At 47.2% G+C, this 14306-nt stretch overlaps 1 protein-coding gene across 1 annotated transcript in view; it reads right to left on the reverse strand.

Annotated features, from left to right (window-relative positions):
• LOC103595834 (tubulin polyglutamylase TTLL11-like) overlaps positions 1-14306 on the reverse strand; it is a 74822-nt gene that overhangs the window by 41179 nt on the left and 19337 nt on the right. The window contains exons 2-3 of the mRNA XM_008579340.1: positions 14034-14285; positions 4165-4271 (exon numbers count right to left, since the gene is read on the reverse strand). Of these exons, the coding sequence (XP_008577562.1) occupies positions 4165-4271; positions 14034-14285 (359 nt within the window). The remainder of the gene's footprint in view (positions 1-4164; positions 4272-14033; positions 14286-14306) is intronic.

Below are 14306 nucleotides of genomic sequence, written 5' to 3' on the forward strand. Positions count from 1 at the left end.
TAAGCCATGGTTTCATATCCAGAACTCCCTGCTTTGAGGACGCGGGCGTCTTTTATTTTGGCTTTTGTCCATTCATCAATCACTCACTGGCCATTTGGTGAGTTGCTTTTGCAGTTCTAGGCCACGTGTTAGGCTCTGGATTGGGGACAGCATCCTGGGCCAGGAGGCAGGACACACAGTTGGTGCCTTTTCTAGGTCACACACCATGCTGAGTACCTGTATGTGTTATCTCCAGACCCTCACAGCACGCCTCCTTTGCTGCTTCTCCCACGACAGCTCTGATCACACCCGGTTACAATTGTCAGCTGTGCGTTGTACGCATTTGTGTGACTGAGAGACACCGGGTATAATGGAAAGGACAATGGGCTCTGAAGTCAGACTGGTCTCGGTTCAAATCCCAGGGTCCCCACTGTAATTGATGCTCAGCATGTCTGTTTAACTTCACATCTTTAAGCCTCCCATTTCTCATCCATTGGGCGGAAATAACAACTCCTACCTCAGAGGAGTATGTGAAAATTAACTGAGATAATTCATAACAAGCATTTTTCCTTCTGCACAGAGTGAATGTATGATAAATGGTCTCTATGTTTTTTTCTTAGTAGGATAGCATCTGTAAAAATATTTATCTTTATATCCCCACATGGCCCAATATCCAGTAAAATGTGCATTACCTGTGTGTTGAATGAATGAATGAGTGAATGAATGGGTGAACACTCTTTGAGACTGACAGCCCTGTCCTACCGCTTTTCACAGACTTCTTGTCAACCCCACAGCAGCTCTGGGGTAGAGCTGAGGGGCAGAGCTGTCCCCTCAGCAGGGCACCCACACTTCTCGCCAGGACTTAACTGGAACCGAGGGCCTGAGAATCCCCTGGCTCTGCATGGAGGGAAGGAAGGAAAACTCTCTGGTCTTTCTGTTGTCACTTGCCAAAAGACAGAACCACCACTTGACCATGAATCTCTTCTTTTGCTATCCAATAGCTTCCTGAATGTTCCCATGAAGGTGGCTGGCTCCAGATGCTCCTTCACCTTGAGAACCAGGGATGTCAGAGCAGCCTGAGAGGTGGCAACAACCGGGCCCCGACTGGCACCGGTCACAAGACAGCTGTGGCCCCTGGGACCATGGGCACAGAGAGGCTTCCCACTCCTGGCTTTAGTGCCCAGACCCACTTCTAAGACCCCCAGAGCCTGTTATTTCCTTTTGGGAGTGATGGAAACAGGAGTATAAACTCGATGAAGGAAGGGGAGACAGGAGCCTGGACAAGGCATGCGCCCCCGCTCCCATTCCGTCCTCCCGCAGGCCCTGTGCTGCGTGAGCTGACCTTGTGCCTCACGGACGCTGCTGTCCGCTCCATCTCCTGCCACTCACGTGAGCAAGCACTGCTTGGTGTGGCCCTGGATTGGGGACAGCACCGTGGGCCAGCAGGCCAGGGGCTTGAGTCAGGCCCTGTGCTGCGTGAGCTGACCTTGTGCCTCACGGACGCTGCTGTCCGCTCCATCTCCCGCCACTCACGTGAGCAAGCACTGCTTGGTGTGGCCCTGGATTGGGGACAGCACCGTGGGCCAGCAGGCCAGGGGCTTGAGCTCAAATCTTGCCACTGCTAGTCACTGGCTATAAGATTTTAGACAAGTCGTGTTTGCCCTTGGAATACTTCATGGTTCTCCTCCGTACAATGGGATACTATTACCCACCTCGAAGGCCTGCTGTAGGGATTAGCCGTGATATATGCACATACGTGGTAATCTCAAAATTGCTGCTACCACTAACGATGGCTGCTCCCCGTGTTCAGGGGCTGGGGTATGGTGAAGGGCCCAGCAGATGCCAGCCCTGACCTCGCTCGTCGGTATGTGCTAAAAATAAGGATTTCTCTTGTGTCCTGAGCTTGGTCAGCAGAGTGGAGAGACCCCGGCAGACCCCAGCAGCCTCACCGGAGCCTGTATTGTGGACAGCCCCTGTGGATTCGCTTACAGGGAGCAATTTAACAGGCAAACAAAACATGAAAAGCTACTCAGAATTAACAATGGGCCAGATGGTAATGCGAGTTTGAAGCAATAAAACATGATAAATAGCTTCCTGCTGCTACTCCTGATCAATTTCAATATTTAATAATTCCACGGCCACCCCCACCCCCTCATCTGGCCCCCTCCACAGGATCCTGTGATGACTCCCCACATTCAGCTCACAGAGCAAACACTTCTTCACTTTCTGAAGGCGTCAGCAGAAAGTGCTGCTGCTCGATTGTCACATGAGCACTCTCTGTCCTCAAAATGATAATTAATCTGCCTACTTCTCCCGAAGATGCTCCATCTCACGCCTCTCCTGGTTGCCAGGGAAGGCTGTAACGGAGCTGCCAACTGCAGAGATGCGATAGAAGCCCTCACCTTGTTGACTCAGTGACTACCGGTGTTCCTGGGAGTTTGCTTTTTGAATTAAAGAAAGGGGAGTGAGAGAGAGCTCCGTGGTCACCTCACTCCAGGACAAACGAGTAGGAGAAGCTATCTGGAAGGGGAGCTGAGGTGGCTTTATGTTTGAACCTTACCCACCAGCCACGTCTCTGAGCTTCACTCAGTTTTCTCCTCTGTACAACAGAGATAATCATACCTACCTCCAGAGGAATCCTAGCCAGTGCTGCACATGCAAAGTGCTTGGCATATACGAAACAGCCAACTACTGGTAGCTGGTAGCATTATAACCAAACACCAAGCCAAGCAGCAAATGATGCCTGAGCTCCGGCGCACTGCAGGAAGGACCTGCCACGTCTCTGTGGTGGGAAAGTTTCCAGCCCACATGGGTGGGGGACAGATCTTCCAGGGGAGCAGCAGCTGTGAGGCAGACCAACCCTGGGATTGTCCCCAAGTGGTGTCCACTGATGAGATTAACTGCCTTGCACTGTCAGCGATGACTCCAAATGCTTTTGTATCCACGGCTACGTGAGATCTCAGGGCAACCCTGAGAACGGGTGCTACTGGTCCATTTCACAGATAAGGACATTAAGAGGTGAAATGACTTTTCAGGCTGACATCGGTAGGAAATGGCATAGGCAACTCTAATCTGGACCTCCCAATCTCTGACTTCATGTCCTCTCCATCAGATTACAGGAGCAGGCTGCTCCCCGAGGCACCCCTCCTCTGCACATCCCTTTCACAGGGGTGGGGATTAGGGGGGCAGCCGAGTGGAGGGGAAGCGTGTGCACCGGGTGCTGGTGGCTTGTGGTGACTGTGTGATCTTGGGGGCCTGAGTTGACATTTGCTCATCTGTGAAATGAGACTCATAGCGCCTACTGCACTGGTTCATGGGGACATTTAATGAGGGAATATGCATGAAAGGACTTCACAGTTTTGCGATGAGCTGTGCAAATGTCAGCTATGGTCATCACAACTTTTTAGAAAAACATCTTCTGTGAGGAAAAAGGTCAGAAACTTATCCACCCAAAGGTGGATTCTTCTAACGGAATCCTTCATCACCTAACTTAGAAGGTCAAGATCAAATTCTTTTGTGTGGCATTCAAGGCTTTGGCAGATCCTGCAACCCCACCTCTACCTCTACTCCCTTCCCTTGGTGCTCCAGCCCATTTGAGCTACTAGGGGTGGCCTGAGCTCAACAGCCCTCCTGCATGTGTCTATGCCAAGGCCGGTGTCTGTCCTAACACTGTTCACTCACTTATCCCACACGTCCTTCTCCAAGAAGTCTTCCCTGGCCCTCTTGATGAGCAGCTCCTGTGCCGGGTTTCCCTCCATCCTAGCCCGCGCCGCACCACACTAGCGTCGTTTTCTCATCTGCCTCCCAACTCTACAGTGAGCTCCTTCAGGGCAAGCACCAAGAGCTATTCGCTCCAGTCTATCCAAGACCTGGCCCAGCAGATGCTCAGTAAATATGTGCTGAGGGGCGAATGGGTGAACGAATAACTGAGCATCCCTGCTGTAGATGGAGTCAAAGCCTTAGCAAAGGCAAGGAATGCTAATGGTGGAATTAGAATTTGGGTGTGCACAGCCTTGGGAGTTGACAGTGCCCCAGAATTTAATTTCAGCTCAATCCCTGGAACGATGTCTAGACCTGATAGGATCCTCTTCCTCCTTCCCCTCACCTACAACCTTAACCAGAAGCAGCAGAAAATGCACTGCCTGTGCTTGCCGGGACCCCCACCAGGAGGCAGTCACCAGGTACCTGAGTCCCGCTGGTCCTGGGTCATGGAGTTCCACCTCCTTGTGATATCAATGTAGAGAATGTCCACGGCAGCCATAGACAAGCTGCTGCTGCTGAGCTTGCAGTTCCTGCCAAAGATGGGAAGGGAGAGGTGTTACTGCTGGACTGGCACCTGCCTCCATGACTGTTATAGACTGAATGTTTATTTCCCCCAAAATTCATAGGTGGAAATCCTAACCCCCAATGTGATGGTATTAGGAGGTGGGGCCTTTGGGAGGTGATCAAGCCATGAAGGTGGAGCATTCATGAATGGGATTAGTGCCCTTATAAGATGAGACATGACAGAGCTTGCTTCCTATCTCTGCTCTCTGCTGGGTGAGGATACAAGGAGAAGGTGGCTGTCTGCAAACCAGGAAGCGGGCTCTCCCCAGACATCAGACCTATGGGCACCTGGATCTTGGACTTCCCAGCCTCCAGAACTGTGAGAAATACATGTGTGTTGTTTAAGCCACCCAGTCTGTGGTATTTTTGTTAGACCAGCCCTAACTGACTAAGACAATGTCTTTGCTTGGGCTGTGTTCCTTGTTGGAATGCCCTCCCTTCCCAAAGCTGGACTGCTAAAGGGTTTATGGCTGGGAATGAGGGAGAAAAGTTGTCCAGAAGGCTAAGTTGAGTTTAGATCCCATGGGTTCCTGTAAGTTCAGCCGTTTGTTTGAATAGAGGTCTAATGGGCTGGAAAGAGGCAGCACCTTAGAAAATAAAATTTTTTTTTTCCTTTTTGTCTTTTTTCGTGACCGGCAACGGATCGCAACCCTCAGTGTCACGCCTGTACCGGACCGGGACCGGCAACGGGATCACAACCCTCAGTGTTGCGCCCACACCTCGCTCAGCCAGCGAGCAGGAACCGGTCTCCACATGGGATCCGAACCCTCGGCAGGAGCGCCTCCACGCTCCCAAGCGGCGCACTGTAGCAGTGCGCCACCAGGCTGGCCGAGGCAGCACCTTAGGACAGCAAGTCTTAAGTTGAATCCTGGCTCAGCTACTAAGAAGCTGCATGGCTCTGGTTAAACTATTTCACTGTCCTGAGCCTCAGTTTCCTCACCTATAAAACAGGTAGTCTTTATTACAAGTCACTGCGTATCAGCCTGACCTTACCCAGCAATGTAGGTCCCTGCCTGCTCCAAAAGGGAAACAAGAATTCCGCATTTCAAAAACACACCCTATGAGGACATCTTCATCTTCCTACTGAATAGTCTGTGGGACGAGGAAGAAAAGCTGGGCCTGTGGCACTGCCCTTCCCTGCCAGCATCCAGACTGCTGATGATGTTACGCTCAGATGACCCAGTGATGACAGTACATCACCGGCACAGGCTGAAGCCATCACAGTTGTCCAGAAGCAATTCCCTACTGGAAGTGTTCACCAGATGAGTCCCCAAGGCCAAATCTACAGACAGGGCTTCTGCACTTCACCCATCTTAATCTGTCACCTGAAAGTTTTACATAAGCCTGGAATCAGTCACACTAAGCCCAAGATTTATAGTGCAGAATGGCACAGGCTGGGTCCACACCTCTTAGTGTGGGCTGAGACAGCATTGTTGGGGAGGCCCCTTGAAGTTCATCCCTGACTTTGGGGGATTCAGCTGGAAAAGACAGGAAGGAGGGGGCAGGCCTCTGAGCTCTGGATATTCCTCTTGCTGAGGTGCCAACGGGCCACAGAAACCAGGTTTTCACAGTTTGACCTCAGCCAGGATACTCCCTGTCCAAGACATGGAGGGGTGCTTACAATTCTCCCCATCTCTGTTTTTTTCATCTGGAAGTGTGGGGACGCACTCTGGTATATGAAAAACAGCATGATTTGGGCATCAGATCAGGATTGAAATCCTGACTGCTGCTTTTTCTAGCTGTGTGACCATGGGCAATTGACTGCGACCTTCTGTGCCTTTATTTTCTGTTCTCTAAAATGAACATAGTAATACCTGCCCACATGATTGTTAAGGTGGCAAGTGTGTGCCAAGGACCTGGCACGGTGCCTGGCATGTGGTAGGCCCACTGTGATTGTTAGTTCCCTTCCTGATCTGTCTCCGCCTTTCCATTTCTCTCTTCCAGAGTTAGAACCATCTTGGCCTTGGAGGCTGCCTGAGGCTGACCTTTCAGGGAGTGACCCTACCCATTCTGGAGAAATGGCGCACACCGGTCAGTGTCTGAGTACAAGGGCTCAGGCTCTCTGTTCAGACTAGAGGCAGCTCTTGGCTTATCCGGGTGCACTACCCTCCTGAACAGGATCGTGCTGGGAGGTGAGTCCCCAGGCAGTCTGGATCTGCCCTGGGAGTCCTGAAAGCTAGACCTCTGGGCCAGCTGTCAGGTTGGCAGAACTACATTCAATGCTGCTTTCAACTTTTCAAACGTATCCACCTCCATTGCCCCAGCTAATGACAAAGTGGTTCTGTGATTGCCCATTTATCATTATCCCTTGTGTGAATAGCTCCCTTAGGAACAGGACAGGGAGGTGATTGGCAAGCAGGATCTGGGCATTCAGAGCCCCCTCTCCAAGCCCATGCACACCCCTAGTGATGGTGCCAGGAGTGTGCCCAGCACGGTGCCAGATGAGGCTGGTGCTCCTGGTACGTGGGTGCACTTGCTTGCCCTCCCTCCCTTCTCCCTTCCTTTCTTCCCTCCCCTATTTCCCAGGCCATTAATTCACATCCTGCTTCCTCCTGGGCTCCTTCAATCACAAGTCACTGTGGCAGACTTCAAAGCACATCAGTGCACAGTTATTGAGCCCTAGTAACAACATGTCAGTGGACGCAGAGCTTTTTACATCACCTGTCACCAAGATGGCTATCTCTATTGGGTTCTGCTGGGGACATTGTTCCAGTCTCTCACAAGGTATTCGAACAACCTGCACTGCTAATTTCCAAAGCTTCATTAGGAACGGCCACAGGTTTTCTCTAATTATCATATCAGTGTCCTTTGGACCACCTGCTATCCCACAGGACGACAGTGCTGCTTGGTTTGCTCTGTGGGTTAATGGAGTATAAAAAGGGAAACCACACTGACCAGTGGTATATAGTTATTTTCTTCTGACAAGTAGAAAATAGAAGTGTCAAACCTTTAGCAGCAGCTGTAATTTACCAAGAGAGTTCTCCATTTATCCCCTTTCAAGGTAACTCATCCTCCCTAGCGATGCCTGCAAATACAGTTGGTTGCAACATCTGCTATCTGGACTGAGAGGGAAGGATCTGCACTGGCTGCAGTGGACAGGAAATGCTTCAAAAGAATTTTGATTCTGTAGGCATTTCTTGGGCACCATCTGTATGCCAGGCCCTTTCCTGCCCATTTGTTCTCTGAATCCTTATATCCACTCTATGAGGGAGGTATTCTTAGTCCTATTTCAATGAAGAGTAAGCTGAGGCTCAAGAGAAGGGACATGACTTGCCCAAGATCACACAGCTGGTCTCCACATCCAGATAGAGTAGTGAGTTTGGGAGTTGTGGGGAGGTGGCCCAGCCAAGGGCCACAGGAGGAACCCAGGAGCCAAGACACAAAGTCTCAGGCCAGGGACCAGTAGGCCTGGAGCCTCTAGAGAGCTCCAGTTGGGAAGCTTTGGGATTGATGGCTAGGGGTAAAACAACCAGAGTCACTTGGAGACAGGTTCTCCCAGGTTTATTGTCATGGTCACCAACATTCTCAATGGACTCAAACAGGAAATGGCTCCAACAGTCAAGACATCAAGACTTTGCAATGAATTTTTCATCCATCCATCCACACAATACAGACTTTACTCTATGCCCACTAAGTGTAGGCAGTGAGCAATGCAGAACTGAATGGGTCCTGGATACCACTCTCAGAGGACGTAAGTGATCAGAGTCTGGGGTCAAATGTGAAGCCTTGACAGCTCTTAGTCCTTGAGAGCAGTTTCCCCTTATGCCCTGGGATGCAGTCCTTCAAATGACTAATGAATGGAAGGATAGATTATTCAGCGGAAGAGTAGTCCAAAAAATACGGTAACATGAGAAACCAGAAACGTTCTTAAGAAAGGATAAGCTAGAAATGTACATGGAAATAACAAGCTTTGGAGTCAAAGAAACATGGGTTTGAATCTTGACTCTGCTCTGTGTTTTGAGCAAGTCATGGAAGCTCTCTGCATCTCAATTTCCTTATTCGTATAGTGAGAATAAGGCTACTCACCGGACGAGGCTCTTTCAAGCACTATCTCAGTGCCTGGCACACATGGGCAAGTGGCAGAAGTTCCCATCCCTCCTGTACAATGTAGAGCCAGCTTGAAGAAATGTGGCTTTTTCTGTTTGTTTTTGTTTTTGTTTTCAGAATCAAAGGAATTTGGGCACATATGATGGGAGAGAATCACAAATCATTCAAATTCATTAGCAGCCCAAGTATAGAAAGATTTGAAATGATCATCTCCGTTTCCTCTTAACAACTACTGACATCTCACGGGAAATTTAGGAACCAACTTTTTCCACTCCATGAAATTCTATTTATGGAATTTCTTTTATGTTCATCCTTCTCTGTGCAGAAAAGAAGCTTGTTTTTCCTGGAGAGGTTTCTATAAGGTGAAAGCTAACAATTATCAATATTTATTAAAACACACAGACATTATTTAAACATTTAGAGGGAAAAGTATACAATTCCAGTTTAAAATGCATGGATTTTTAAAGGCCATTGATATCGCAAGCATAGAATCTCACAATATTGTTGGAAAGGAATCATGATAGAAGGGGGAGATTTTCAAAGTCACTGAAGAGTAGTGACAGAGGGGGGAAGCAAAGCCCCTTACATTTCTATTCTAGAACATTCTAACACATCATGTTGCCTCTCAGAGAATAAAACCCCCCACAGCTACCCATTATGAAGCGTATTAATATCTTCTTACGATGGAAGGGAGCGGAAGGAAAAAAGGAAAAGAGAGAAAACCATCCTTTAATTCAAAAGGTGACCCGAGATCAGAATCCACAAAGGGACGAGTAGGAATCTCAATGCAGAACAGCCCTGCACGAAGCAAAAGCTCAAGGTGCAAAGATGCTGCTACGTTTCCTAGAAATAAACCCAGTTTTTGCAAACTGTTTAATTCCCCGGCTGCCATAATAGAAGATGCAGCATATGCAAACTGATGTCAAATTCTGATGTAAGATGCATTTGGAGAAAGTGTCCTTAGTGAATTACACAGGATGCTCCCCAAATAAGTAATCCAATGGAAGGAGAATAGCAAAAAGGCATTTTCCTTAAAGCTGTCAAGCTGAAGATTCAATCAGGTAATTTTTATTTCTCAGAGAAAGAGAAGCCTCCACACCCCAGCAATTATTATAAAAATTTTTTTAAAAAGGAAAAAAAGAAATGCTTAATTCATGGTAATAGGTGCTATGATTATGTGCCTCCTGAGGAAATGACATAAAAAGCTGGTTAGATAGAGTTAAGTCTAGACAAGAGAACGACGGTTCATTACCTCTCATTTCTTGGTAAAAAAGCAAAACAGAATATGGCCAGACTGGCATTAGCATAATTCACTCCGAAAACTGCTGATCTATGCAGCACATTGTGAGAGATGGACACTGAAAATAAATTCAATCGAAATGTTTATTATTTTCTTCTTCCCTCTAGTTCTCTTCAAGGAACTTGGAAAGAAAGAGTGTGCAGCACAAATGAAAGCCAAGTTCAACGGCTGCCGTTTGCGTGGGAGCTCTGCAAGGAGTGTGTATCTCGCCAGTGAATATGTCTTTTTCCAAGTGTTCCTGAGAAGGGCACTTGGTTCAATTTAACATATGGCATAAATATCGTTAATTCATAATGAAGCAAAATTCAAACCAAAGTGGAAAGGAGAGAGAGCAGAGTTGTTAAGAGAAAACGCATGCTGTTAAATTTAGCCAGCAAGACTGAACAGACTCTGATATCTCTAAAAGCAGAGAATATCATCTTTTACCATGAAGTTGCTGTTGGGATTTCTTGGTACATTTTAAAAGGAAAAATCTATTAGTGGTTGTGCAGTATTTTCTCCATTTCTTCCTGCATCCTTAATTGCTACAGGCCTGTGTTAGGTGGGGAGGGAGGAAAGGAGAGGATCATTGTCTGAGTCTGTCTGCTTGGGCTGCCTGTCCCCACCTGAAGACACGGTTGTCCATCGTCACGTTCGCCCTTGCTCCTGCTAATGGTGTTCAGCTGCAGATTGAGAACGATGGCTGCAGGACCTAACAGTCTCTAACATCACAAAAATTGGTTTCTTATGCAAATGCCCTTAATTATAGTGAACAAAAGGACAGAAACTCATAAAGCCTATCACATAGAGACAGATTTGCAGCTGTATTTTTGACATCACCCAGTTCCAGCCTGTGAGCATTTTAGAAATCTTCTTCACTAGAACCACTCTCTGTTCTGTTTCCAAGAGTGGGTATAAACACAGCAGTCATCTTAACATGTATCTCCTTGCCCTTGCACCAGAGGTCACCCACTCACGGCCACTATGGGCAGTCACACTTTGATTGAACCCACACAGTGTTTACAATTATTTTTTTGAATTGCCAACATTTATATATGTGCATTGAAATTCTATGTAAAAATCAGTATGTCCAGCTGCTCTTGAAAAGTCACAAGCTCTGGTGATACTAAGCCCATTTGGACAGGGCACGTGCTCTCCAGATTGCCACAACTCCACCCTCCACAGCCTTTTCTATCCAGCCCATGGTGCTGCATTATGCTTCCTGGCTGCTCCTGTGGGCAACTGAGATCATGATGCTTATGGAACCCATCTTTTTTCAACTATCTCCCTCTCTCTCATGTTTTTTGTTTTGTTTTGTTTTGTTTTGTTGGCAGCTGGCTGGTAAGGGATCCGAACCCTTAACCTTGGTGTTATAACATCACACTCAAACCAAGTGAGTTAACCGACCAGGCCTCTCTTACATTTTGATAGGATCTTATTAGGAGTAAAAAGGAAGCGTTTCAGTTTCCACCACCTGCTTAGCCTGGATGATAAACCTTTTCTGACTTCCACACATGCGATCCACTTTCAGGCTCTTCCCACTGCTGGAACTGTGTTCCTCCCTTTCCTGCCTGGCAAACTCCCGCTTTACCAGTCCCAACCTTGCCTGCCCTTGTGGGCCTGCCTTGATTTCACCAAGCAGACGACGCATCCCCAATTCTGTACTTCCAGCTTCTGAACACAGCCACACTGGGGAGACCTCAGCCACTGCTCTGTGACTCTGCCAAAGGACTGCATTTACTGATTTGTTCCTGTGTGCTGTTAGACTAAGAGACCCTTAAGGGCAGGCAGGGTTCTGTTATTTATCTTTGACTGTCCTGTGGCTACCAGGAGCTCAGGAAGAGTTGTTAGGTTGACCAGATATAGTCCTTTCCAACACGAGGTGGAGACAGGACAGATCTCACAGGGCCAGTGTTCCCTGCAGCTCCCAAGGTGTTGTCCACATGAAGCCGAGCCACCCCTTCATTCTCTCTGTTCTTGAACTGAGGGTTCCGTGCAACAGTGCAAAGGGTGGGGAGGGCCCAGAAAGTTCTTGCATTGATTCCAGAAGGACTGGGCCCCTGGACATGACATGCTGAGAGAAGCACCCTATCTTGCCCAACCTCATTTTTCTCTTGGGTCCCCGAATGCTTCCACAGTGCCTCAAGTACCCTCGTGACCTGTGGCCTCTGTCACTAAGCCACTTCCCTGTGTTCTAAAGCCCAAGAATCACAAAGGGGCAGAGACTGCTTACTCATCTGTTCTCTTCCTCCTCTTTCTCATTATGATGGGACAGTGGTACGCACATTTAGAAAAACGCCTTTTCCCAGCTCCCCATGCAGATGGAAGTGGCCAATAAGATGAAAGAGGAAGTCATTGGATACAGCTTTTGGGAAAGCTCCTTAAAGGGATCTAATTCATCTGGTGGAAGCCTTTGCTCTTCCTCCCTTCTTCCATCTAACCACCTGGACCTCGACTCTGATGGCTGGATTTTGAGCAGCCACCTTTCAGGAACCCTGAAGCTGGAAGCCATGCTTAGGATGAATTAGCAGAAAGACAGAAAGTGGGACATTGATCATGTTGTGGAGTCATTAACCAGCCCTAGAACCCCCCATTGCCAAACTTCCTGTTATATGAAGAAAATTGCTCTCACTACTATACTAAGCCATTTGTAGATGGGTATTCTATTACTGAAAGTCAAGTGCAATTCCTAAATGAGTCAGAAGGTATCAAGTTAGGTAGTATTTTCAGGGCAAATAATAACGTGCCTGTTGACTTTTTTGAAAACTCCCACTGGCTAATGGAGACAACGATCACAAGACTCCCATTTAACAAGCAGCTCCCATGAACCAGGCACCAGTCTGGGTGCTTTATGATGTATTAACTCCCCCCTCATCCTGCAAAGCAGGAACAATGATTCCCATTTTTGCAGATGAGGGAATCGAGACTTAGAGAAGATAAGGGATTTGCCTAAAGGCATGCAGCTACTAAGTAATATACTTGGCCCTGAAGCCAGACCTGCCTGACCCTGTGTGCTCTTTCCACTGGGCTTTCCTTCCCCACCCCACCCCACAAACTAACACAAAGCCCTTCTCAAAATCACCAGGCAAATACTACTTCAGGTTTACTGAAATGGCAAAAATTCCTGCCAATACTGCTGTTTACCAGCCTATCAGGAATGTCAGAAGGCTAGAGTTGGAATTTATAAAACTTATTTGGAGAAAAGCCTTTGACAAAATGGTTTCTGACTCAAGACTTCTAGTTATTTGCCTTAGTGAATAAAATTGTGAAAAGTGTGACTTTGAGGTGCGACGTAGAAATATTAAAACCAGTAATGACAAAAACAACAGTAACACTGAGTGCTAGCAGAGGCTTTCTTTGAAGAGTGTATGCTACAATTAATTGCTAAGGAGCAATTCCCTGTTGTAGCCAATTCACATTTGTTGAAGGGATCTAGAGTCACTTGTTTGGCACATACTTAATGGGAACCTACTTTGTGCCAGACTTTGTGCAGGACACTTTTAATGTATAGCATAAATACATATGAGTGTGTGTGTGGGTGTGTATATACGTATAAAAATATAATTTCACTTATAAGAAGAAACTAACATTTATTATTCACTTGCCGCATGCTAGATGTTTCTATGCAATCTTAACTAATCTTACTTACACACACAATCATAGGGCACAGGTAGCTTCATCCCCATTTTATAGGATGAAGTCATTGAGGTCCGGGGATGGTCATTAACTTGCCCTAGGGTTACACAGCTAATAAGTGCTCCTGTATTGCCCCAAAGTGTCCCACAGGGAAGAGGCAAATTAACGAGTAATCTCAGGAAACTAAGTGGCAATTCCTTACTTTGCAGGCTGCAGCAAAAATACAATTTCTTTATTCTGTCTTTAAAATTCATGCAAATTTTGCATTATATTCTATAATGTAACCATGTTATTTTTATATTAGAACAAATCTGTTAAATTATTTATCAACTGAATTATTTAAACGTTTCCCTCCTGAAACTGACACTTTGGAAAGATGTGCCTTGTTTCTCTGCTGTGACTTCATAAATGCCCAGCACATAGCCACGTGCCTCTGGGAGAATATTCACCTCAGTTTAAGAAGCACGAGGCCTGTCTGACTCTAAGGGGCAATTATCAATATGCGTTTTAAGGACCTAGCACAAGGAAGAACAGAATTGTTTTTAACCATGAACATGGAGTTGTGAATGTTGTCAAATCCATAACATTCATTAATTCATTCAACAGACAAGAGTTTATATGTGCCAGGCCTGTGCCAGCTCAAACAGGGCATTGATAAAGCACCCCAGATTCTCCCAAGAGCAGTCAGGAGGATCTGACCAGCCAGATGTACGACTGGACTCCACCCAGCCCAAAGCCCAAGCCAGAGGAGGCTGGTCTCACTGACCTTATGAAGGTACGAAAGCCTGTTGGTCCCAACTTCATTGTCCCTTTGATTCCCAGGAAGCGGATAAACAAATTTGCCATTCTGTCCACCAGACGCAGGTAGTTGAACTGCTTTGCATACTTGGGGAATACCTGCTTGAGGCAAATAGAGGGCAGGTGGGCTTCGGGATTGGCGTTGCAGTCTGGGGCTCTGGTCCACTCACTGTCCAAAGGATCATCCTTTCCAGCTAATGGTTTTTCAAGCTGCTGAGACCTGAAGCACACAAGGAATTAA

This window comes from Galeopterus variegatus, unplaced genomic scaffold, assembly GCF_000696425.1.
Source record: "Galeopterus variegatus unplaced genomic scaffold, G_variegatus-3.0.2 Scaffold1859, whole genome shotgun sequence".
Taxonomy (NCBI): Eukaryota; Metazoa; Chordata; class Mammalia; order Dermoptera; family Cynocephalidae; genus Galeopterus; species Galeopterus variegatus.